The sequence below is a fragment of the Stegastes partitus genome, unplaced genomic scaffold (genome assembly GCF_000690725.1).
Source record: "Stegastes partitus isolate 25-593 unplaced genomic scaffold, Stegastes_partitus-1.0.2 Scaffold234, whole genome shotgun sequence".
NCBI classification, from domain to species: domain Eukaryota; kingdom Metazoa; phylum Chordata; class Actinopteri; family Pomacentridae; genus Stegastes; species Stegastes partitus.
Window position 1 is genome coordinate 177190 of NW_007577965.1, and position 26144 is coordinate 203333.

At 40.8% G+C, this 26144-nt stretch overlaps 3 protein-coding genes across 4 annotated transcripts in view; 1 reads left to right on the forward strand and 2 right to left on the reverse strand.

The window, feature by feature from the left end:
- Positions 1-1284: 1284 nt before the first annotated feature.
- Positions 1285-12822, forward strand: poc5 (POC5 centriolar protein homolog (Chlamydomonas)). Of its 2 annotated transcripts, none has more exons than XM_008281454.1 (13): positions 1285-1345; positions 2300-2383; positions 3218-3371; positions 4013-4111; positions 4286-4485; positions 6692-6868; positions 7409-7513; positions 8223-8402; positions 9188-9362; positions 10589-10722; positions 11057-11158; positions 11933-12103; positions 12193-12822. In XM_008281454.1, exons 2-13 carry the CDS (start codon positions 2300-2302, stop codon positions 12325-12327), a joined length of 1716 nt encoding a protein of 571 aa, XP_008279676.1. In that variant the 5' UTR covers positions 1285-1345; the 3' UTR covers positions 12328-12822. The 2 variants fall into 2 exon arrangements, with proteins under 2 accessions (XP_008279676.1, XP_008279677.1); XM_008281455.1 differs by lacking the exon at positions 1285-1345 and adding an exon at positions 1427-1479.
- A 33-nt stretch (positions 12823-12855) lies between these two features.
- On the reverse strand, positions 12856-18518 carry ankdd1b (ankyrin repeat and death domain containing 1B). Its single transcript, XM_008281453.1, has 15 exons — positions 18344-18518; positions 16910-17010; positions 16675-16773; positions 16472-16570; positions 16054-16158; positions 15845-15946; positions 15593-15691; positions 15063-15161; positions 14827-14925; positions 14541-14639; positions 14331-14429; positions 14036-14131; positions 13453-13654; positions 13065-13196; positions 12856-12943 (listed from the first exon to the last, which is right to left on the reverse strand). Exons 1-15 carry the CDS (start codon positions 18516-18518, stop codon positions 12888-12890), a joined length of 1662 nt encoding a protein of 553 aa, XP_008279675.1. The 3' UTR covers positions 12856-12887.
- A 684-nt stretch (positions 18519-19202) lies between these two features.
- polk (polymerase (DNA directed) kappa) overlaps positions 19203-26144 on the reverse strand; it is a 9188-nt gene continuing 2246 nt past the window's right edge. Inside the window, exons 4-14 of the mRNA XM_008281456.1 lie at positions 25771-25902; positions 25514-25655; positions 25132-25353; positions 24635-24759; positions 23333-23499; positions 23205-23237; positions 22979-23075; positions 22096-22267; positions 20929-21942; positions 19948-19996; positions 19203-19811 (exon numbers count right to left, since the gene is read on the reverse strand). Of these exons, the coding sequence (XP_008279678.1) occupies positions 19730-19811; positions 19948-19996; positions 20929-21942; positions 22096-22267; positions 22979-23075; positions 23205-23237; positions 23333-23499; positions 24635-24759; positions 25132-25353; positions 25514-25655; positions 25771-25902 (2235 nt within the window). The 3' untranslated portion in view covers positions 19203-19729. The remainder of the gene's footprint in view (positions 19812-19947; positions 19997-20928; positions 21943-22095; positions 22268-22978; positions 23076-23204; positions 23238-23332; positions 23500-24634; positions 24760-25131; positions 25354-25513; positions 25656-25770; positions 25903-26144) is intronic.

Genomic DNA, 26144 nt, shown 5'->3' on the forward strand with positions numbered 1-26144 from the left:
AACAGGTAAGTTTGCTTCCTTGTGAGACCGGGATTAATCGGCTAATCTCTAATCACTAGTGATGAAACATAATCTGGATAGCATGTGGCTCTTTGAATAGGCACACACCTGTCATTTGCCAATCACAGAAGCAGACCAATGTTAATTTCTCGTAATATTCATGAAAATGCAAACTATAAACAGTTCTTTTATACATTAAAATGTAGGGCTTTCATGTTCTATTTCTTCACATGCTAAGTAAGAGGAGGTAGAAGCTGAAGTAATATGTGTGTGACTAGAGTTTGTTACCTGATCATCTGTGCTCAGACTCCAAAAATAAATGTTTGGGCTCAACAACAAAAAATTAATGAAACCTTTCCAAAAGTCTTTTTAAGTTATACAGACAACTTCTACTGAAATTATATTTAACCAACATACTATGTTTAGTCACAGCAATTCGAATTTTAATTACAACTTATTTAAGAACCGATAGCATAAACACAAGTTTTAAAGCTGATTCCTTGCAAAACGTAACAAAACTTTTATTTAAAATCACTTTTCAAAGTGTTTTGTACCTAATAATTATAATTAAAAACACAAGTTTTTAGGTTAACAAACGTTTTCAAAAAATTATTTGCTCCAATTTGACTTTTTTCAGTAGTTTTTTTGCTTTTGGGGATTGTATTTATATAGTAGCTTTTATTAATTTGCTTCATTCAACAACAAACTTTTGTGTGATTGACTTCCTAAAAATATTTTGAACTGCAGTCGTGAATTTGAACAATATTTAAATTTGAACACACAATATTAAAATCCTGTAAACAACAAATTTGAGATTAAATTACACTCAGTATTAGGTTGATGCAATTATCAATGCTATTATGTCTTCCCAACATATCAAACTTAAAAGTTTATCTAAATCAATGAAATATAATTTTTGTCTTGTGACCATGCATTTCAGTGGTGGGATTAGGTCCCCTAAATGATTTTTACAGTGCGGGCCGCTCAGCTCTATTGATAATAACTGTATGAGTTTGAGCTGTAAAACTAAGATACTCTGGGTCTCTATCGGTGGTCAAGGAAACCCAGCGACTCTCCAAAATCACTACAAGGATTTGACAGACCTTTTAATTGAAACTGCAGGAGGAGCAGCTGGTGAGTGTAGCGTTGTTCCGCTTATCGTTGCCATGGAAACAAGCTAACCAACCAGAGGCGATTTAGCAGTAGACGCTGGAATCCGAAGCCAATCAGAGAGCCCGTTGTTTGAGAGTCGGTCTGTTTGAAACGGCAAAGCAAGCACTTTCTAACTGACGACCAACTTGAGGAACGGATAAGTGTAGATACTCTGCACAGACATATATAAGAAGTAAGAATTTTCGAAAGCCGACCTGCATATATTGTTTTTGTTGGTATATTTGCTTCACATAGTTTCGTTAGTGTTTTTTTCTGATTTGAAGCGGTGAAAAAGGACGCTTGTGTTTCGGTCCCTACAGATTTGAGGTTAGCTATGATTCATGTAGCTACTGTTATCTGTTTGAAACGACACGAGAAAACGGCGTTCACTGTAAAGAAAGACAAAATAATACGTGTATGTAATAGTGTGAAGTTCGGTTTGTAGTTCCAGTTATATTTCGCTTGTGAAGAAGCTCGTGTGTTAAATATGTTGCAATGAAGCTACAGTTTGTGAGTGTTTTTAGCTTCAGAAGAACACACGTGTTTCAGCATTGTTTCTGCTCGATTATTATATTTTCCACACAGCTCGTATTGTTAAGTCCCACATTTTGAATGTACAAAAACCTATAATATAGAAACTATAGCATTAGCCCTGATTCAAAAGACCTTGTCTCTTCTAACCTACAGCTGCAGCGATTAATGGCTTAGTCGTCAGCTATTAAATTAGTCACCGACTATTTTAATAACTGATTAATCGGTTCAAGTAAGTTGAGAGTGGTTTTGAGTTCTTAAATTTGAACGTTTTTTTAGTTTCTTTCCCAATGCATTGTGGGGGAAAAACAAGACAGTTGTGGGGGTTAGTTTGGGCTTTGAGAATCACTGTTAGTTATTTTTCATCATTGTCTGATATATTATGTATTAAACATGTATTAATCAAATAATCAAGAAAACAGACTCTTGATAAATATTATCATGTGTTCCCTATAATCCCAAAAGTTACAAAATAAAATGTTTGTGTCTTCTTACAAATGTTTGTGCAACATCTTACGACATATGATGTATATATGAGAAATGATGGTCTAATGTTGTTAGCTCGTGTGGTTTTATTCAACTAACACCATTTCTACTATGTCTATTTTTTGCCTAGATGTCCTCAGATGAAGATGAACCAACCAGTCCTGTCCTGCCCAAAGACTGGGACCGAGGCAGCTCTGTGTGCTCTGATCTTCAGGTAAAAAAATACACGCTTTATGTGCATTTATACACATACTTTTACACTGCAGGTCTGGGCGTACTGCAGCACTGTGTAGCATATATTCATAACTAAGTTGATTAGCACAATAAATGCTATCGGACAATGAACAATCTTAACATATGGTCAGTTTCAATCAATAATCTGGGTGTGAAAAACAGTGGTTAACACACCTACACTGTCTATTAGACTGTTACATTGTTTTGTAATGCTATATGTACAACTATTTTTGTTTCATGTTAAATACCTCCTTTTGTGAAAATCAAGTTTTCTACCTTGTTAACATCTCCTCATTTTGTTTTTCATGTGTTTGATGACACATCAAGAGCAAAATAAGCAGTCATTGTCATGGCTGAGCATTTCCACAGTAGAACTGCAGTGTGCTGACTGTCTCAAAAACACAGAGTCAGACTTCTGGGATTTCGTACATTAATAAATTTAAGGAATCAATCCCATCAACTTGCAAGATGGGGCTTTCTTTATCAAAGAATTAGTTTCTAGTTTAAACATGTATGGCTGAATTACTCCAATATTACAACTTACCATTGTGTAGCTAAGCAGACATGCTCAAGCTGCAGCATGTGTCAAAGGGGTCAGAATGTAGATGGAGGCAGGGACTTCATAGATCTGCACCTTCTAAAGGAAACATGGGTGCAGAATTATATGTAAGCCAGGACAAAACTTCTAAGTATGCAATTTTAATGTAAAGAAATTAGTTTTCAGGGGTTTAAACAATGACTGGAGATTAACTTTGACCTGAAATTGATCTGACAGCTGCTCACTTTTCTTTTTGTATTGTTTTTGGATCAACAGGATGAGTATGAGGAACTCCTACGCTATGCTGTTGTCACCCCGAAGCTTGAGCCACTCGCCAGCGTTCCACTGAAGCACCTAAGCACCTCTCATCTGCGTGCAGATGGTCGGAGTTCCCACAGTAAAGATAATCCAAAATCACAGCGCCAAGCAGGTACCTTGGGTTCGTCTAGGACGCGGGATAGATTCATAGACACACATTCACACCCGCTAAACTTTTCTGACAGAACCTCAATTTGAGCCTTTCCACACACTGACCCCATCGAATGATCAGCTGTCACAAAGGATTTGGCACCTGGAGAAAATATAGTGTCTGTTTATCAGCTTGTAAAGCAGTCCAACAGACTAGATATTGGTCTGTCACATTGTACCCCGTATCTCTTTCCCGTACGATACCCACATCTTAAACAGTCCATCAGTCCCCATCGCCAGGTGCAGCTCTCTTTGGAGGTTTAACTGTTATGGAGCAGTGCACTGGGATGTAGAAAGCAGACAGGCCGATTGGTAATGATCTCCTGGCACTCTGCCCGTACTGCTCTTTAGAGTGCAGGCTTTCTCTTCCCCCTGCAGAATTTAATTAAGATATTGACATAAATGCATTCTTGGACGAGTAGCCATGCTCATCTTATTCAGCACTCTCACTGTCAGGTTTTCTGTCCTGGAACCGTCCTTTGTTTTCTAACTTTAACATTCTATTTTTACCTTTAATCACTAGTCTCATTACGGAATTTACTTCAGCAACATGCCATTTTTATCCATTTTTACCATCATGTCACCTTCACTGTCTTCTGTCAGATGACGATCAAGATGGGAGGCATTCTAGCAGGAGCTTGAGGTCAACACAAGTCTCACCTTTGATCGTTGAGCCCTCTACACGTTCAAAAGCCTCTCATGGTAAACTGTATGAAATAAACAAAGAAACAAAATGGTTATGTGTTATTTGTAACTGCACGTTCATTTTTCTTAATACCAAACAAGCTTCTAAATATCCAGACCGTATTGTTACAGCGTTGTTTCACATTCTCAGTGATATACTGTCTGTCTGCGGTTTTGTTTTTTGCCCTCCAGCTGACAGGAGGGGAGGCCTGTTGTCTAGCAGGGCGTCAGCGTTCTCAGACGCTCCCTCAGACAGGTTGCAGGTGATGTCTGGAAGGTCTAGGCCAAACAGCCCAGACCCCCTCGAGTCTGCTGTGACAGAGATGTTTATTTCAGAGGAGAACTTAAACAAGATGGAGAATATTCTGAACACGTGGAGCAATAATCTGAAGGTTGGTCTGCTTCTGTATACCTCTTACTCATGCTCTCCTTCTACAATCAGACAGTTAATTGATCCAGTTTTCTGTCTGCTTGAGAGTTAATAAATAATGTTATACAGGGTTTAACATAGTTCAGTATTATACTGCATATTAAAGGAACAAATCAACATGAAGTGTCTTAGTAAGATGTTGGATCACCACATGACACAAGAACAGCTTGAATGCACACTGGCATTGGCTCTTCAAGTCACTAGAGTCCTACTGGAAGGATAGAGCTCCATTCTCCTAAAAGATATTCCAAAAAAACATTCTGTCATTTGGTATTTGGATAATGGTGGTGGACAGCACTGTCTAATGTGTAGGTCTCCCACAGGTGTTCAGTTAGATGGAATTTGGGTCATAGATAAAGCCAAAGCATGTGATTCGCATTATTTTCAAACTCTTGAAACCATTCAATGACTCCTCGTGCTCTGTGGATGGGGGGGAAAGTCATCCAGGAAGAGACCACTCCCATTAGTATTGATTTGCAGTGACCCTTGGCTCTAAAGTGACAAACAGACCCAAACCATGCTGAAAAAATTCCCCCTACAGCAGAACAGCCACCGGATGCCCTCTCTGCAGGGGTCAAGGGATCAGGTTTTTCCATTAATTTGTCACACATCTGTATAGCAGTTTTTGTTTTCAACCTCAGCAGTTTATGATGAAATAGGCCCGAGCTGGCAGTTTTACTGTGAATGAACTGAAATTAAGAAACTGATTTGCTCATTTGCTGTGAAAAATGTGAATTTTATTTCTATTCTTAGTTTTGCATAGGTGGTACAGTCTGTGGTGCAACATGAGCAGAGCATTTATCAGGCTTTTTTGAAGAGCAATCTAGAAAGCAAGTAAATATGCTTTTTCAGGCATTCTGAAAGAGTAGTCGTAGCAACTGGACTTGCTTGAGTTCCTTGAATGCGTCTCACCTCTCATCCAAGAGGCCTAATCAGTTCTGACTGACTAGTTGGGAGTTCCAGATAGTTATATCCTAAAGGAGCCATTAACACCTGAGTTTCGGTTTCAATTGGGGGGTTGTTGCTCCTCCTCCTCATTAGGCTCCTCCCCCTTTTTTCAGGCATGTAAATTTTGCTGTTGCAACTATTCATTTACAAAGATAATGCATGGTGCAAAAAGTAAAAAAAAAAATAAAAAGAAAAGAAAGAAAAAAAACTTTTATCCAATGTTTATCTCACTGACCGCATGTCAAAATGATATCTGTCTAATGACAAAAATGCATAAATGTATGAGTGAATTAAACCAGCATTTTAGGTTTACAATGATATTCCTCAAACTCACATTTCTATACTTTTCCTTTTTTTAATTAGAAGGTTAGAACAAGATGGATTAAATGCAAGAAATACTAAGGACTATGTTCACAGGCAGTGGTGAGGATGAGCCCAGAGATCATAAAGGGGATGTGTTTGAATAAGCTTGAGCCTAAGAAAGGCTTTTTTGAAAAGGATGACAGCTCTACTCTTCATGGAGCCACTGACCTTTTTAACTGTGTCTCCAAGTGGAATGATTCTGGAGGAGGTGGGTGGCTCCATGTGGGTGTCCATCCTGCCCTTTTCTTCAGATGTTGTACAGCTCATTCTTAGAGAGCAGACGATAACCAATCACCTGCTAAACTGTGCGGATAAAAGAGTGGAGTCTGACCCAGCAAAAAGCAGTGGAGATCCACAGAGTATAAGAGAGAATGTGGAGACACTGTCAGTTATCTTGGTTGATAGAATCTGTTGTTTGTGAGCCTCTTTTGCTGCAAGAGGAAAATCTGTCAAACACGTTCACGTTTTGTGGCTGTAGGCTGTTTGACACTGTTTAGATGAATTCACAATTTAGCTGTTGTCTATAAAGCCAAAGTTGCTCTATACTTGTGCACTGGGGTGTGGTGAAGGCTTGTCTATGTCTGAATCCACTTGATTAAGAGTCCTTAAACTGTAACTAGACATCAGAACTGTAAATCATGCAGCACTTTGTACAGAAGCATAAGCTGGGAAGACTTTTTTAAATGTTTCAAGAAAGAAATCCAAAAAAACAAGACTAGAGATGAAATCAACAAGGTTCCTATATTTTGCTGTTGTTGTCAGTGGCAACCTGTCTATGATTTAAAACTTGTGCTCATATTTTCTAAAGTGGTGTAATGAAAACATTGTGACTGTCCCACCCTCTGTCTCCTAATTAGTCAAATGTCCTGACTGAACTACGGAAGTGGAAGCTGGCCTTCATGGAGCAGCACAAGCTGGAGATAATGAAGGAGAGGGAGAGGCATGCAGCCCAGACAGCTGGCCTGAAGTCAGAGCTAAGTAGCCTAAAGGAGCTGCTGCACACCTATGAGACGTCCAACAGCAGGAAAGATGAGGTGACTACATGTGCATTTATTTGCTTTTTCTAGTACATTATTTAGTGGTTGAGGAGACATTGGACCAAGTCCCAGGCTGGAATTTCATGTCCAGTAGGGCTGCAACTAACAGATGTTTTTAATATGTTATAATCTGACAAATTATTTTCCCATTCATTTAATTGACTAATGACTTCAAGCTGACATGGTCAAATATCTTATGTTAACCTACTAACAGTCCAAAATGCCAAAATAATACATTTACAGTAATGTAAACTAATGCTTTTTCACATTTGCAATTCTTAAACCAGCAAAAATATTTCATTTAGTTCCTATAAAACTGACCAAAACCACAGTTTGTTCATTGAAATTGTTGCTGATAAACTTTCTTATTCAACAGTTAATCATTGCAGCTCTAATTTCTAGGTGTTTACATTGTTGTGGAGTTTAAATGTACGACTGCGCTTTGTCAGTGTCAAAACAATCAGCGGTATATATCTCTATTTAGCTCACTTGCACATTCTATCTCACAAACTCACTGGGTGTCGTGTCCTCCCTCAGGTGATTGCGAACCTGAGCCATGTGGTGGAGAGACAGAAAGAAAAGCTTGAAAAGATGAAGACGTTCACCCACTGGAGACTTCAGCACACTGAGGCCAGAGAAGAGGTACACTGATAGCATTGTGTTTTTTGCCACAAGACACCTGCCTGCTGTAGTATTTAGGGGGCGTTATACTATACAGAAATGCTTATCGGATGGCAAAAACCCCCTCCGCCTGCACCCTTACATCGTCAGATTAAGTGGGATGTATTCTCAAACAGTCCAAACTGTTGTTTGGATAGAGTCAGAAACCCCCAACACCTTTCTAGCGTCAGATAAGAGGTGTCGGCTGTTTGTGTGCATGTTTTGTGTGTGCATCACAACGACACTATCAATATCTCACTGGAGAGATTGTCTGGAGAGGGGTGCCTTCATACCTGTTGCTGTAATATCTTTGTCAGTGTCAGTCGCATAGTATATTTTATGTTGTGTTTTTGTGTGCAATAATGTAAAACCACTGGTAGTGGATGTATTTTGTCATTTCTAGAAAACAGCACTCATGCATCGGCATGTAACTGCTCACTGAACATGCATATGCCACATTTTTCACAAAAATCTCCCTTTATAATGGTTGTTTTGTTTTTTTGTAGCTTGTGTCTTCACATTTACAAAATACCTGTTTAAGCCCTTTCTTTAAAATGGAAAAACTGGATGACTTCTAGCCCAGACAAAAAGTGAACCTTGTGAGAAAATGTACTGCAGCTGCACAAGAGTGAATTATAAGTGTAATTATTTCCCTCGTGAATATTTACATGGTCTCGTGGTTCCCTTCCAGACTCATGCTTTTCGGGTAGCGCGGCAGCACTACAATTTGCAGCTGAAGAGGAAAGTGTGGCTCGGCTGGCACTCCCTGATTCAGAAACACTGGAGGGTCAAAGTGGAGCGAGCTTGCCGTTCGAGGGCCGAAGAGGTCTGCAGCCAAATGTCCTCAGAGTACGAGGCCAAGCTGTCTGAGGTAAATAAGTGGGTGGAGGATCTATACATGAAATAGTGTGTGGTGGTGAGGCTGCATTACTGAATTTATACTTGACTCTACCTCATTAAGGTGTTTTCCAGAGGAATCGCGGCACATTGACAGTAAATGGATGGACCACTAGTTAGCATGAGTTAACATTTTCTTAGATAGGTAAATGTGTTGGTAATGTCCATCCATCCATTATCTATTCACCGCTTAATCCTCACTAAGGTCACGGGGGGCTGGAGTCTATCCCAGCTGACTTAGGGTGAAGGCAGGGGACACTCTGGACAGGTCACCAGTCTATCACAGGGCTACACTTAGAGACAGACAACCAAGCACACTCACATTCACACCTATGGACAATTTAGAATCACCTGTATTGGTAATGTTTAAAAGTTTATTCAGTAAATTGCTATAAATTAAGTAATTTGAACATTTCAGTGACTGACAGCCCCATTAAACTTCATTAATATTTGATATTCTGTAAAGCATTTTCAGATAACTCTGTATGAGACTGTGCTCTACAAATTTAACTTAATGGACTGCAGTGACAATATTGTAGAGCAAGTATGTGGACAGAGAAGGTACAACAAGAAGTGTCAAAGAAATAAAGGTTAATTCGGGTTAATAGTGTTGCTCATGGAGTTACAGATGTGTATCTAGAGTGCAACATAAACGCCTAAGATTGAAAGTGAGAAAATGGACACTGGCTGTTTTTGTCAGTATTATTTAAACCGAAAACTGAGTAATTCTTTTCATCCTCTGCTAACTTGTCTCTGCAGCATTGCGACACTATAGAGAAGGCCCAAGCAGAGATCCAGAGACTCCGATTAGAGCGAGAGCAGTATGAAGAATCTATGAAGAAAGCCTTCATGAGGGGCGTTTGTGCTCTCAACATGGAGGCTCTCAGCATGTTCCACTCTACAGAGGGACGACCAGAGCAACCTCCGGCTAATGGTCAGTGTGGTTTGTAGCAAAATTTTAGACAATAATTTTCTTCTTGAATATCTAGCACAATAAAACATGCACCATCACATTAATCACAAGACCCTTTCTCTATACAACGTTCCACAGTAGTGCTGTTAGCCTTGCTTCTGTGCTGTATTGATTTAACGCAGTTATGGAGACTGAAACGAAGAGGAAAAAACGGAAACACCACGCCTTCAATACATTGCAGCCTTGTGCTATTGACACTTGCGTGGATTTATGAATGAGAGGAGGGGACGGGGTCTTTGGACTTTTCTTTAAGTCATTTACTGGCTCGCTTAATGGAGTGATGAATCAGTGGATGTGCTCATGCTGAGGTTGGCAACCTTGATGTGGCACTAAAAGATTGGCTAATAAAGTTCAGTAGCTCAGTGCAACATTTATTAAATCATGTAATTACTGTTGTGTATGTTAACACTGGAAAAGATTGGATGAAGGACTTGGCACCATTACTGGATATTTAAGTATACAAACATAGCAAACACAAACTAGATTCAACAGGTCAGTAGTAGTTTTAAACCTTCGAAATTCAACGAGGCTTCAAAAACTCCGAGTATTATACCGTTATAGTCAGAAATCACACCCTGCCAACATGTTGCACCAAAAGTCAGGATTTGTCAGATCAAGCAACACTCCTACTCTGCTGTTTTTGTTGAGCACACGGCAGCTGAAGTTGGATCTCACTCTTTTATGAACTCTAGCATGGTCTTCTGCTCATCCATCTGCTCTCAGGTTTAATGAGTCTTGCAACCTGAAATGCATTTCATTATGTTGCCGTCAGACCGGGCTGTGTTCTCTTCATAATCGCTCTCATTAATAAGTTGTTTTGCCAACTAGACTTACACAAAATATTTAACCTTGTTTAGTACACACACTTAGTAGGAGTTATGCATAATTAATCTTCAGCTATCTTTTGAATTAGCCAAGTCAAGGGTGCATAGTTGGTACTGGATTCTGTGTTAGAGCAAACATTTGGTTTGAAATGTGTCCTTAATGTAGCTTTAAGTAAGTAAGTAAGAAAGAGGGGATTAAGATACTAACATTCCAAAGACGCTGAGTTTAATCATTATTGAAGGCTGCAAGTGAAATGGTTCAATCAAAAGAAAACAGCATGCAGATCATAAAGATATGCTCGTCAGTTTATAAGTGATTTTCTGTAACTATAACTGAGTCTGATTCTGTTTTTCTTTCTGCAGATCCTCTTCCTTCTCAGGATGAAGCTGCCTCTGCTACACAAGCTCATCTTCATCCTCATCCCACCTCGTCAGCACGGTTCAGTCCAGTTCACTTAGACCACCCAGACCCTTCCCACAGGGAAGCAGATGATATGGTGAGTCGCTGACAGTTTCTAATAAAAACATGAACTTCTTCACACATCATAGTGCTTCTGTGCCACAGTCCAGTTTCTTCTCAAATATCTCACTGGATCAAACAGTCTTTCATTTGCTGTTGTGGTTTTACTTTATTTTAGCATTTTTCAAAGCCTTGTATCGCCACAAATTCTGCCTTCACACTCAGCTCATGTACAGTAGATGCACCAAAACAGAAGAACTTGTACAGCAGTTTTAAATAAGTCTCTGTGATGTCCCCTTTTTTTTGCCACACTTGTGACTTTCCAAAAATCTCACTCCTGTTTCTGTTTTCCTTGATTCCCTTTTCCTTAGGTGGGCTCTGGTGCTGCTATGTTGCAGGAAGAAGTACCCCCTCCCACTACAGTGGTGCACAGCTCACTCCCTCTTGGGGGCATTTCAAGTTCCCACAAACAGGTTAGTATTAGACATTGATCCAATGACTCGGATAGAAGGGCCTTAAAGTAATGAAAATATCCACCTTCACAACAGCTATGCCTAACTGGGATGGTGATTATCTCATCAAATAAATGTTTGTCAAATTGGTGGCCAACAACACAGACTGTCTCCAGTTTAGTAGTGTTGCTTTGCCAGTCCGTTCTGTAGAACATAATGGTCTGGGTGCACCACACTATCACTCTGCTATAGGGGAGAAAAAACGCTCTGGTTTGCTTGTATTTCCTTAAACTAATCACAGTCATCAAGGGCAAGGCGAAGCAAAGGATGTGGCTTCAATGTTCTCCCAAAATAGTGATGGGTGCAACTGTCTCAGTGGAACATTTTCAAACTAGCGTAGCCGCCTTACTGCATGATCCAAATCCTTGGGAAAATGTGACATTTTCATTGTGATAGGGAAGGACAAAGCTGCCTGAAATAAGCAGTCATGGTAGGTTTATACCCACATCCTACATCTGGTTTGTCAGACATCAAGTTTAGTAAAAAAGAAGTCTCAATGGCGCAACCCGATGGACGAGGGGTTAATGTGTACACAGCATGGGCTAAAAAGCCAACAGCAGTTAAGACCACCGTCCAGCTTCATGCAAGCTGAATCTTTGCTGCATGTCACCTGCCTGATTTTTGTATACACATTTCTTTTCTATTTCTTCTGTGAAAAACCTAAAAATCTTTGCAAAAAAATCTCTCCTACTGTAGTGACATTTATACACAATGCAGCAATGTTTGTTGTTTCAGGTCAGCGGTCGTACCATTACATCAAGTCAACAAAAAGCCTCGAAGACCATAATGGCTCGCATTACTGCACGCGCTGATGTTGGAAAGGCAGCACGCAGCAACCTCCAGGTGATGGGAGTGGCTCCGCCCATGAGCTCCGTGGTCGTTGAACGCCACCATCCCGTCACTCAGGTATCACTACTCTATTACAATGTGTCCTTTAGTTATGTGAAGCTAAAAACTCACTTGAAAAAAAATGTGTTTCTCTTTTATTCTTGTAGCTAACCATCGGGCACGCCACAGCTGCCAAGTTTCCTCGTTCATCCCAGCAGAGCCACACCTCCGCTGGAGGCAAAGGCTCCTCCAGAACACAAACCAGCACGTGCCACGTACACTCCATCAAAGTAGTCGAATGATCGCACACACGTATCTCGCACAAAGTGTTGCTCACCTAGTCGAGATTTAACACATTCTATGCAACAGTCCTATCCATTTCTGCTTTGAAATTAGTTTGAAGGCCATTTTATTTTAAGACCTTGCAATGAATTTGTCATCCGCTCTTGTTTTCAGTTTCCTGTCATGACTGAGCAGTAGGGTTTCTCTCAGGAAAGTGCTGCATAGCCAGGTGTTTAGAACTGCATATGTAAATGTTTTTAATTGTTAGACATAACAGAATTTAGAATTGCAAAATGGATATTTATTTATCTATTTCCTATGAAAAATGTTACTGTTAAATTATGCACAGCGACAGTGGACTGTACAGTTTCAAATCACACTTACTCGTGCATTGATCCATGTTGTGGCGACCATCCAACACCAAGGTTGTTTACTTTGCTAAACCAAAGCCACGTCCTAATGATTTGATGTACAATGTTGTTTTTTAAAATAAATTATTTTACTATCTTCCTGTACAGATGAGTCGTTGACAGTGATGTAAACATTAATTTTGTGAGTCTATGTGTTGCAGTGCTCATCCTCATGAAATGCTACAGCTCCTACTGCTGACACTCTCTGCCTCCATCCGAATTTTATCTGGAAGAAAAATTAATATTTATTTGGCTAAAACTTAGCACACATGCCCACGTAGCACAGCTATATATATTTATATATTTGTCAGTTTATATGATTTATAAAAATAAATAACTGAATGTACCTGCAGCTTTCCTGTTCCCTGTGAGGATCAGGCCCTGGTAGAGTTCTTTAGCAGGACTCCTCTGAGCCAGCTCCTCCCCATGGAGCCAGATCAGCAGCATCCTGTTCCCATGCTCTTGATAGCTGTGCTGACCTGTGGACAAACACAGGACTGCGTTGTCAGGAAAGCAATTCAACTAGTAAGAAAATAGCCTGAATTGTGCATTTTAAAAAGGCTTTGTCAAAATTTTGCAGTCTAAAAAAATAGTTATCCTTTGGTATTGTTTTTATACCCATGGCTCAGGGATTTTAATTCATGTTGGCATTAAAAATGGTTCTGTTATACTATTTCACAGAGTTGCCAAATGCCCAGTGAAAAGCCTGTCCTGTCAGTGTGTGAGTTGTGGCACCTGTCCACTGCTCCTCAATGGCACACACTTGCTCCTTAGTGAAGCCCCAGTGTTGTGCCAATGTCTTCCAGTCTCCTGCTTTCAGAAGCTCGCACGCCAGGCGCCAGGCCATCGAACGGAGCTGCTTGCTCTCAGAGCGGTGGTCAAGTTTAAACGTTAGCGGATACTCGCTGTGAACGCTCTCATCAAGCTCAGGGTTGGCCTGAAAGGGCAATTAAATCACGTCAGCACACTGATAAAGGCCACGAGCTCCAGAGGGGCAAAGGAAGAGATTATTGGCAAGACACCGAACACACATGATTAGCAATATGAATGCCAGAGTTAAACATTCTGAAAATCAATAATGGAAGGGATATCTTTAATTGAATTGATGGTAAATTGGCTGTCAAATGTTTCTGGGTTGCAAGTCATTTTTTACAGTGGTTGCTTGTGTAATAGTATTAGAGGGGATTCAACTAATGGAGAATGTGACGTTGGGAAATGAATCATTTGTGATGAATGTAATTATTGATTTCAAAGCTTCAAGAATGGATTACAGCGCACGGGAGAACTATAAAAGCTACAAGCATCATGTGACGCTCACCTTTCTCCAGGCGTAGTATCTCTCTGCTTTGATGATCATATCCACAATAATTACCTCATTTGCTCTGGCTGCGACACCCAGAGCCGTCTTACCCTGCTACTCCGAATCCAGCACGTACAAGAAACACATGAACTAAATTAGAACTGTAAGATATCGCATTTGCAATTAGATTTTTCATACAATTTTAATGTATCAGCCTGCAGTCATGGTTTAAAATCATCTATAATCAACCCTGATTATAGTAGCACAATTTAATTAATATGGAAGCTATGTTAGAAATCACGCGAACCCTTACTTTGTCCCGGAGTGTTAGATCCATCCCAGCTTTAAGAAGCATTTCCACAACTTCAATTCTGGCAATCTCTGCAGCAACATGCATAGCAGTCTGGGACCTCTAACATTTCATAGCACAGGAGAGCACGATATAATGCAGCAAACATTTTCCTTGTTAAATACTGTTTATATATGTTGGCTTATTTTTACTGTGTTACGAGGGTGATCATACCTTATCGGTGACATTAATGTTGCAGCCTGCCTGCAGGAGAGAATGGATGACGGGGATGTGACTGTTCTTCACTGCCAGGTGGAGAGGCGCCTCTAGGTGCTGAGAGCAAAAATGTTGTGTTACATATATAATGAGACCCAAAAGTGAACCAATAGATTAGAGCAAAAACATATAAAATGTAATAATGATTCAAGGCAGCGTGTCAGCAGCACAGTGTATGTGTGAGGGATGTGCCTTAACTGTACTAAAAGAGCGTACTGCTGCCACCTAGCTGGTGTTTGCTTACCTGATTTTGAAAGTCTGTGTGGGCTTTGTACTCCAAGAGGAGCTGGACGAGACTGGTGTCTCCTTTTTGTGACACCGGATGCAGAGGGCTGCATTTGTCCTACAAAGTGACAGAGTTCAGCTGTGTAGTCTATGTTTAAAAAATATTTGCATTGTGGGGATAGCGCTGTATCATTCACAGCAGGGTGCTACAGCAGGGATTTCACTGTTTGAGTCAGTATAGTAGCTTCAGTGTACCGCTGTGAGGATGTTGGGGTCACAGCCAGCCTCGAGCAAAGCCAGAGCACATTCTTCCTGATCATTGTCTGCTGCTTGGTACAAAGCTGTCTCACCGTCCTGCAACACAGAAGATCCATCAATAAAGTATATAGTGATGGTGCATTTCTAACAGAAGCACAGAAATATTCATTAAAATAACTTACTATGCTCACAAAACTCAACTTGAAACCAACTAGAGTTCAGAAATCAAAAAACATTCTTCCCACTAATTTAACTTGAACAGGCTCCAGTCAATTAATGATCAACAAATCATCTGAAAATGGTTTATCCTCTTTGTTAAAAAATCACCAAGTTTATCAAGTGCAATTTACCAACCAAAGCTGAAGTTTGAGCCCGAGCACATTACGTGTTGTTATGGTAACCAGAACATGTTTGATTCATCTTAATTAATCCCAAGTGGAGCCACCATCCAGCAGTGGATTAGCCACTGAGCCCACACTGTCACAAACCAAACCGTGATAGAGAGGATGTTTACACTGATTGTCTACCATATTGACTTCATCCCGAGTATCAAAGCTCTGCAGCAGCAGCTGGACGGCATCCAAGTGGCCGTTCCTGGCAGCTAAGTGCAGGGGCGTGTCGCCTCTCTGGCAGAAGGGAGGGAGGGGAAACAGCTCGCATCAAAGAGGGTTTGACTTTGAGCTTTCTTGCAGGTGCGACACAGAAATGTGCACTCAGACACGTGACGATGAATATCCATATACTGCAAGCAGATGCATTGAGATCACATCCACACACACCTTGTTGGGCTTCATGGTGGCCATGTTGTACGGCTCCATCAGCATCTCTAACATTTCAACACACCCGTGCTCGGCCGCCAGTGCAAACGCTCGGTGCCCTGACTGAAATATGTAAGAGATGAGGTACAGACAACCAAATTTAGTGCATGCACTTGAGTAGAAAGTGAATGAAACAGTTGATTTAGGAAAGCTTCATGTTGAGTAGATACCGTGTCATCTTTGTCTAGGTCTTTCATCTGCAGGTCATTAACAATGTACTCTACGATTTCAGTGTGGTTGTTGATGGCAGCACAGTGCAGAATGTTCAGTCCATCCTGAGTTTAAAAAAAAGAAAACCTGTTAAATCAAGCAGTGTGAAGTTTGAGTAGCTACTATTGTCAAAGAGATTTAACTTGAGTTTCATTAGAAAGCAAAGGCAGCAATAAGAAAAAACAAAAGTGTGTGCCCTGAGATTTGAAACAGGATGAGCATATAAATGTGAGCTTCATAATTCAGGATAATGAAATTAATCACCTCATGCCTGAGGAGGAGCATGTTTTTTTTTCCAAGTTGTGCAAAATAAAAAGATAAATGAGCCAATTTCAGGGTATTTTTCTCAGACAAACAAAACTCTTCCTGCTGCTTTACCTCGTTCTCAACCTTCTGCTCAGCCCCAGCCTGCACTAATAATTTCAGGATCTCCAGACTACCAAACCAGGCAGCCAGGTGAATGGGTGCCACGCCATACTGTCGGACACAAAACACAAAATGGACGCTTATACTTAAAGATATTAGATAAGTTGTTGTCTGTGGCTCATGTCTTCTGATGCAGGAGCTTTAAACCCTCTCACCTTGTCCTTCAGATCCACCTTGACCCTGCGCTGCAGAAGGAGCTGAACGGCCTCCTTGTTTTTTCCAGCTACAGCGTAGTGGAGGGCCGTCCTGTTATGCTGGGGCAAACAACACAATCGATATATTATTCATTTAATCAAGGTTTCTCCAAAACCCCACAGCTGTTTAGCCTTTGAGCCCATGTGATAATAAATAATGCAGTGCAAAACGATGCAGAGTTCTTCTTAGACCCACCACATTTCTTGCATTGGCATTCAGCCCTTTTCCAAGATTCTTCATGGTCTCCACATCGTTCCTCTTTGCTGCATCCATAAACTGCTTCTCTGTGTCAAGCACTACATAACACAGTAGATAGGAATGCTTTACATAAACCTGCTTACATGTTATTTAATCCTTTAACAGCATTGTACTGTGAGAGATGACTGTGAACCTTCTGTGCAGGAGATTCCCCAGATTTTAACCTACACACACACCCATACAGCAAATATACTACATTTACAGTGCCTATAAAAAGTATTCACCTGCTTTGGAAGTTTTTTTTTTTTTTGCTTGTTAACATTGAACCATGGGTAATTTATTTTTTTGACAAGAATCATTGTGTCTCATGTCAAAGTGAAAACAGATTTGTTTGGGAAAAAAAGAAGAAAAAAAAAAGAACTCTAATTCACACACAGGTGCAGCCAGTTGGTGCTAGAGGTCACACAATTCATGAAATGGAGAGCGCAGTGAATGTGTCTCAAGTGACTAACACCTGTATCTGGATGGCTGTATCTGACCATAACCACCCCATGAAGGCAAAAGAAACCTCCACGCAACTCCATGAAAAGGTTTCTGAAAAGCACAAGTCAGTGGAGTGATACAAGAACATTTCCAAGTCACTTATAATACAGTTAAATCCATTATTTTAAATGGAAGGAATATGAGACTGTGCATACAATGACTGTTGCCCAAGTTGTTTACCAACCAAAGCTTTAAGGGAGAGTAGCAAAGAGAAAGCCACTGATATTTAAAAAAATGTATTAAATCTTGATTAGAGTTTAGTAAAAGGCATGTGAGATACACTGAATCAACTAGATGAAAATTCTTCAGTCTAATGAGACCAATATTGAGTTTCGTGGCCGTTGGACTAAACGTTATGTTTGCTGGACACCAAACGCTGCACATCACAAACACATCATCTCCACCGCAAAGCAGGGTGGTGGAAGCATCAGGATGTGAGGATGTTTCTCGGCCAAAGTTACAACTACTAAATACTGACATGAAAGGGGTCAACACCTGTGCAATTACCTATATAACATTACAGAATTTTAATAAATTGACATAACTTTGTAAGTGGTCTGCACTTTTGTAGAAATCTGTATTCGCCTTGACATGAGACATTTTTTTCTTGTAAAAAAAAAAAGAAAAGAAAAAGAAAAAAAAAGTAAACTGTCATTGATTCAAAATTGAAAAAAGCAGTAAAAGTACAGTAGCATGTATCTTGTGCTATGGGCATACAGTGACACCACTACAATGACTAGTTAATGATTAACAGTATAAACCCAAGGGCTGAGCTGTATAGAGACTCGCTTTAATATTTGATCACATAATGTTCTATGCTTATTCTGTTGTATAAAGCCACAGTTTATGTATCTTCCACCTTGCTATCGACTTTCCTCGTATACTCACACATCTCCTTGTTGTCAAAGCTGTTGTCGGTGTCTTTGTCCGAGTGCTTGTTGCCTGCGAAGTCAGCAAAACCCCTGACAGTCTCCTGTCTCGTCCACGTTCGAGGATCCAGATTGTCCTTCTTAGGACGATGCTTCTTGATCATCGCCTTGAAAGCTAAAGCTCTTCTTTCCATCGGGATGTTCCTTAAGTAACCTCGTTGTGTAATCAAGGTGGGCTTGGGGTAAAAAACAATATAGTGTATACACTGAAAGCAAACTTGACCTAACGCGTATAGAAACAGACCACACAGAAAACGAAGAAACCTTGTTTTACCCAGTTTCGAGCAGGTCTGATCTTCAAATAGCCAACAGCAAGACTCGAAATAGAAGTGTACTCCTATTTTCTTAATGCTGCAGGGCTGATCCGTGTTTGCTTTACCAGCTCACGCCCTTGAGAGGCCCGCTGATAGAGGAAGAGTGTATTTAACATGACACACTTAACTTGTGTTGTATGACTAGTAGGTGGCATAACTATGGAGCCTAAAGTAACATGAGAATCTCATACTCAGTGTTTTTTTCAACTTTGATGTCTAGTAACACAATGTAATGTTTACAAAAGATTAACAGTGTACGGGAAGTAGTTTGTTTTAGTTGTCCAGAGAAATTAGACTAGTCACACAGTCTGAAGCTAAACAGTGTTTTGCTGCTGGCCACTGGGCTGCTTCACCACAAACATGTTTTCTCAGTGTTTTTCTTATCAAAAGAACAATCCTCCAGTTATACACCTGCCTTAAACCAGTCTTATTCTGTGGTTCGACAGTGAGGTTGATGAAGAATTGATGGGAACCGACCGTAAAAATGTCACCAAAAGTAAGATGTCAGTATAATAGAAAAGTATTATTTTATTATAGAAGAATTCTCTTATTTTCATTATTAAAGACATACAGTATTATCATTGGCACAATAAAAACAACTGGAAATGATTGCAAATATCAGAATAACTTAATGAAGATAAATTTAAATGACCTCTACCATCGATATCCTTATCTTCCACACATTAAAATAACAACATCTGGCTTATCCTCACAGATTACAGAAAAGACACGATGACAGTGGCATTCACAGAAACTAGGGTCACTAAAAATCCCTGAAACTTTTCTAGAATAAAACAAACTGTATTAATTTTGTGTATAGAAAACACAAATAAGGTCTAGTTGTGCAAATGCTAAGCTTCTAATATCAGCAATAGAAAAATGGCTTTAAGTGCAATGCTTGTGAAGCGGAGTGCGTAGCATAAGTAAAATCATGAGTAAAATCTCTTTATTGTAATCATGGGACTGGGAGAGTTATATCTTACTGCCTGCAGAAAACCTCATCCATCCAGGTCAGGATGTGTAGATGACGGTCATCTGAAGAACTTGTCTATGGTGATGCAAGGATTAAAATTTTTAGCCTTTTTAGAAGGAGGAGAAGAAGGCGAGTCCCGTCTGAGTCGTGAAATGAACACAAATAAAATACAAAAACACACAAATTAGTACCACTTTACTCGCAGCACATAAAATATGCAGACGCCACCTGCCAGAATTTTTATAAAGCATCAGTCTGTATGCGAGCGAGTCTCACCTTTTGCTTTTGCCTTTAGTCGCTTGCCTCAGCAGCAGATGTCCTCTGTCTACAAACAGAAACAGACACTTATTGACACGGATAGAAGAAAAAAAAAAACTCCATTGTCACCTCTTCTCTGTCAAAGGAAAAAAAAAAGATGACATCCATTGAGGAGGTACACAATTGCGGCACCTCTTCAGGAGCATAAAGAGTGCAATTTTCAGAGACAGGCTTGTTTAAGAGGAAACCAGGGTGCAGTTCATTGTAGGAAATGAATAGGTGAGAAAGTGATTTAGCCATTTCCAAGACCGGGGCAAAGGGAGCCCCATGGGGTGAAATGAGATGTCTTTTCTCGGTCTGAATCAATACAAACTTCTCACACAATGTCACTGTCAGTAAATAACAAGGTCATAGGCCACTGACACTCTGCCAAATAGACATTCCCTCTGTTAACTCCAGAGATGTCACACAGGCGCAGCTTATAGACGTCGCTAACGGGACCGTGACTGTCATGAGCGGAGATGGATGCTTACTCGAGGCTTAAGATCCACACAGGAAACACTGACACATGATGAGCCCCAGAGAATTACTGTAATCAAATTTTTTTTAATAATAATCGTGACAATGCGCATAGGGTCTCTCGTACCTACCTGCCTGCTCTAAAACAGTTAGTGACTGAGCTGGTGAACACAATGGAAAATTTAAGAGCGAAAGAGAAACATATTTCCCTCAGGAGCTGGTAGAGCTGAATGAAAAGTGAATATTGGCCTTGCGTTCATCAGGTGGCCAGAAACAAATCAAGGAAAATGTTGCTCTGTAACTGTTGGATGTGTAAATAAGCAAATGTTTTAAGATATTTCAATTTAAAGCGGCCAGTGTTGTGCTCACAACCAGCTTCTAATGCGTTAAAGAAGCCAAAGCAAGCAGCCTTTGAAGGTTTAATAATGAAACGCAATGAAAAAGTGCACAGAATGGGGTGTATTTAATCCACACACTTACCCGTGGTGTTGATATTTTTCACTGGAGATGAATTTCTGGAAGATGACGTCTGCCCTCCCAGCTCATGTAGGACCTGCTGGTTCAGGCAGAGGTCAACATGGTGGTTGAAGGCAGTGAGGTCGTCGGTGTCCTGGGTCAGCTGGCACACGGGGCAGATGAGGACGGGACCTTTATCATTACACGACTGAGGCTGCTGTGAGGTCACGGCCTTGTTGTCCCCTTTAATCAACAGGCCATTTTGAACGGATTTGTTTTTCAAGTCGCGTTGGCCTTTCTGAGGAGAAACCCTGCTCAGCTCTTCACTCTTTCTCGACGTCTCCTCTTCAACCTCGCGCTCCCGCTTGCATTTGTGCGCTGCTTCGCTTTCTTCAAGCTCAAAATCCGACTCGCTGTCTGAGGCTGTGCTTCGGTTTGCTTTTCTGGAGGGACCACTAAGACACTGGTCTATGTGGCTGTTGAAGACATTCAGATCGGTCGTCTCCACCCGCCTGAAACACACGGGGCATGTGAGGGTTTCTGACGTGGTCCTGCCACAGCCTGATGTGGATGCATGGGCCTCTACAGGAGAAACAATCTCATTTTCTGGCAGATCTGAGGTTGTACAATTATTCTCGTTTGCTTTTGTTGATGGCTCTACAGCCTTTTCAGTGCAAGTGCCTGTGGAAGTAACTATTGACGCATTTTCTCCAGGCCTTTCCTCTTGTGTGCTGCCCTTCGCCGCCTGGAGTTGCAATCTTTTGGCATGAGCCCTTTGGAAAAAGGACTGTTGGGGTTCCTCACCAGCCTGACTCTGCCTGTTCCTCCAGGGAACTTCCTCTTTTCTCTGGCACTTCTGCACAAGTGGAGGACACACAAGTGGCCCGGCTGGGAGGGAGCGATTCTCCTTCTCAAGGTTTTGATGCGTTTCTTTGGAAGAACTGCTGCTTTCCATCTTGCCTGGCTGAAGAAACCCAATGATGCTCTTCTGCAGGGGCTGTTTATCATCCAAACTTACGAAGGTGGAAATTCGAACACCTACAAGCAAGAAAACAAATTATCTGGAGAAAACTTCAGAATGAATGCCAGCTGTGTTATTATTTCCACATGCAGTGTGTCACACATCATTTAGATTTATTCCAAGCTAGTTATATTAATTGATATGTCAGTTATATTGTTATATCTAATTACCCATGAGCCTCAGTCTGAGTGGCTGGGGGCTTTCATTTTCTATTTCCGTTTTCAGTAGGTCCTTAGCAACAGCGAAGATCTCATCCACAGTAGCAACAGCATAAGGCAGCGTCAGTGCCCTGGTTTTCACCTCGAAGTTCACGTTCTTAAGCTTCAGCGTTACTGTTTTACCCTTTCAGAAAAAAATAAAAGAGACAACACAGTTGAATTCATATTAGGAAAAGCGGTTTAGGCCATTTCTGGCTGCTTCCCAACAACCTCCTAATTACCGACATAATCAATGGCGCTGTATGGAAGGGCCAAAAATAGAAGACAGATGGAAATCTGTATCATCTCTCATATCAGTGATTGATTTGTCAGAATGCATTTTGTGAGTTTTCATAGTAATGTGATCATCTCCCAGGGAGATACTTCCAAGGCTGATAGTAGCCCCTGCTGTCTCTTTAATGGCCCTCCATTTCCTTCAGCTATCAAGGCCACATCGGGACCCAGGCAGGGGGGTGATGGTTGTGCCAAGCAATCCAGTCTTTACTCTATCGATTCACAGAGGAATGGACAGGTTCAGGTAATTGTATGAGACTCTGTTGGGAGTCTGGGTGATTCTCGGAGGACCAAGCAGAGATGGTTGTTGTTGTTTTTTTTTTCACCAAAATAACCATTGTCTCTTTATTATTTGAACAGCTTTGTAATGTTGTCTATTTCTGTTCAAAAAACCCCAGTGAGTGCTTCTCTTTGCTCAGTCTGAGACAATCACATCACGTTAAGGCAAGATTCATTCAGGCAATATCACAGCAGTTATAAAAACAAAACCATGAACGAGCATCCAAAGATATGCACAGTATGCTCATGTTAAAATCTAAATGGTGCAGCCCGCATTCTGTACCTTCAGGCCTTCTTTCTTCATGTCTTCCGCGAGGTCTTCACAGAGCTCCCTGCAAAAGGAAAACTGCTCCTCGGCTTTACTCAGTTCTCTAAATGTCCTGTGAATATAAAACATCAGGAAAGAGCAGGGCAGAAAGGAAATTCAGTGACAGTCATGAGGCTGGACGCTTAAAAAGGTACATATATTCAACCATGTCAGTGTCTATTCACGCATTTTAAAAACAAACCTTTCTGTGCTCATGCTTTTTCTTTCTTCGTGCCTGTAGGAGAGCAGAGACGGTGAAGATAATGAAACTATCTGAACTAGACCTTTTTTTCTCAGCTGTAATAAATGTTTATTAAACAAAAACAATACCTTGGTATAAACGTGGAGCCCAAACCAAGAGACACCTCCATGAAATGATGCCAGGCTGTCTCCGAGAACAACAACGACAGCAGCGCCATCTGCTGGCCAAGATGGGAACAGGAGCTGATGCTCAGAGCGTTCAGCATCTTCTCACTCACCTTCCCGATGCCACAAACCTGGAAGAATAAACAAGCATGTTATTACTGTCTTTCAGTAAAGATACAGAAATACTGTCAACAATATTTCTTGTATCTGCAGCACATCATGCCAAATTAATCCAAAAGCCTTTAGCAAAACAAACCATCTTTCCATATTTCAGGTTTTTATAGGCTTACATTTGTTGATTGAAATTATTGTAGGAAAAAAAACAAGGGACAAAAAGAAACAACATTAATGCACCTGACACACATGTTTCACTTTAATCATTTCAAACCTCTCAGTTTACCAAGTTCTGCTTAGATTTGAAATCTTTAGGGTGAGATGAGCAAAAGACTGGCCGACCGACTTTAACACACCTCAGTTTTCAACAGCTGCACGTTTCAAAGGTCATGATTCCGAACTAAAAATCGATCCACTTTATTTATTAATCTAATATGATTAAAAATTTAGCTGGGAGATTATGACTGCTGGAACTGACACCACACAATCTGCGAACGGTTTTCTGAGAGAAGATGTATCACTCTGCTGCAGGTGTTGGAACTCTGCCTCGACAGTGAAGTTACCGAGTGACGCATCTTTCACCTCATCAATAATCTTTGGCTGACTACAGACGGCGGTGCATCGACTTGCAGAAAGACAAAAACCTGACAACAGCATGGTTTCGAGCTGCTACCTCAATGTTTAGTTCACCGATCCATGAGTCATTTGCAGCGGTGCGCCCAAATAATTTATCACATATCCATCCATCCATTTTCTATACACCGCTTAATCCTCACTAGGGTTGCTGGGGGTCTGGAGCCTATCCCAGTTGACTCAGGGCGAAGGCAGGGGACATCCTGGACAGGTGACCAGTCTATCACAGGGCTACACTTAGAGACAGACAACCAAGCACACTCACATTCACGCCTACAGACAATTAACCTGTGTGGGAGGAAGCCGGAGAACCCAGAGAGAACCCACGCTGCACGGGGAGAACATGCAAACTCCACGCAACCGGCGACCTTCTTGCTGCGAGACAACAGTGCTACAAACCGCGCCACCTTGCAGGCCAATTTATCACATATGGACACTATAAATTTTATTCGCATATGCATGTGAAACACTCACGAGCACATGGCTCTGCTTATGTTTTAGTTTGAATGTGTACTGTACTTTGCGAACTGGAAGATTCTGGATGAAGTCCACGACGGCCTCTCTGGTGGAGGGAAGTCTGTATTGGCCGTTGGGCTTGTTCTTGTCGCTGCACACTTTGGCAAGCATCATGTTTGGAGCAATTCCTAGAAGATTGGAAAGTGTGATTGGAAAGAGTATTCGTAAACAAACGGCTGGTAAAACGTGCATAATGTTGATCAGAATTCTGAATAAAATATGCTGTGAGGAATTTTCAGACTTGTATTGTTATCAATATTGCTGAGGAGTTTTGGTATTGTGAAGAATAAATTATACTTGTCAAGTGAAGTGCCAATACTCTACAGTTTTAACATGTTTTAACTGACAAAGAGTGGATGGGGTAAGGGAAGAAAATTAAAGTTGAATGTTATAAATCTTGCAGTGACACTCTGTATTATTATTATAGGATAAAATATTACTAAGATACCATCATAATGAAAGGTTGTTTTTTAATAACATCACAGTGGTTTTCCCTTCACCTGCACTGGCTGTCAGCATGGTCTTCTGCTCAATACGAAAGCGCATCTCCCTCACGGCCTCCTCAACAGATGTCCCAAACACCTCGAAAGCATCCCAAGCAGCACAGACACCTCCAGAGGCCGACAAGCAGGGAAAAGAGTTTGGACTGTCCTCAAACAGCACCGGAGAGAGATCTTTCTCCTCTGGCGCTGCCTCCTGGGGAAGCTCGACCTGCTTTTCATCTTTAGAGAAAATAAATCATTGTACACAAGGATAAGCTGGATTTCTGGAGTGTTAAACTTTGCAACTTATATAACAAACATTTCAGAGTCAGATCAACAAAACAAAAACATCACACCACATCATGTATTCATTCTACATTTTCATTTAATCAAGCCCTGCCTGTGGTGGCGCGGTAGCGATGTGTACGTGAGGACTCTGGCCAACTCTGCCTCTGTTCCAGGTGGTCTGTAAAATCTAGATAGGCTTCATCCAGGCTCATCGGCTGGAAGTGAGGGTCATAGTCTGCAAAAATCTCCCGGATCTAACAGAGAGATAACAATTTTATGAGCAGCTGTTAGCGAGAAGCCATGAAAGGGCTGCTCAGCATTTGATTGCGTCTGTGTGTGTGTGTGTGTGTGCTTTGGCATTGCTCTTACCTCACTACTCACAGCTCTGTATTTATCAAAGTTAGTTTGAACAATGACTAAGTTGGGGCAGAGTTTCTTCGCAATGAAGCCAGGCATAGCGGCTCGGACCCCGTATTTCCTAGCGTGGTAGTTGGATGTTGACTAAAAGATAAAAGAGGGAGATACAGATTAACCACTTGAAGAGAGAAGGGAGCCTTTAGGATTTCATATACAAAACTTAAGTTTGAATGTTAAATTGGTTTTGAAGTCATACTAGAATTATAGTAATGTAGTGTGCATTTGATGTAAAGCATCCCTCTACATATATTGTGCATATGCAAACTTTCTGCTTTGTAGTTAATGAATTCTGGAATTTATAAATGCTTAAATTATTTATTTTAAGC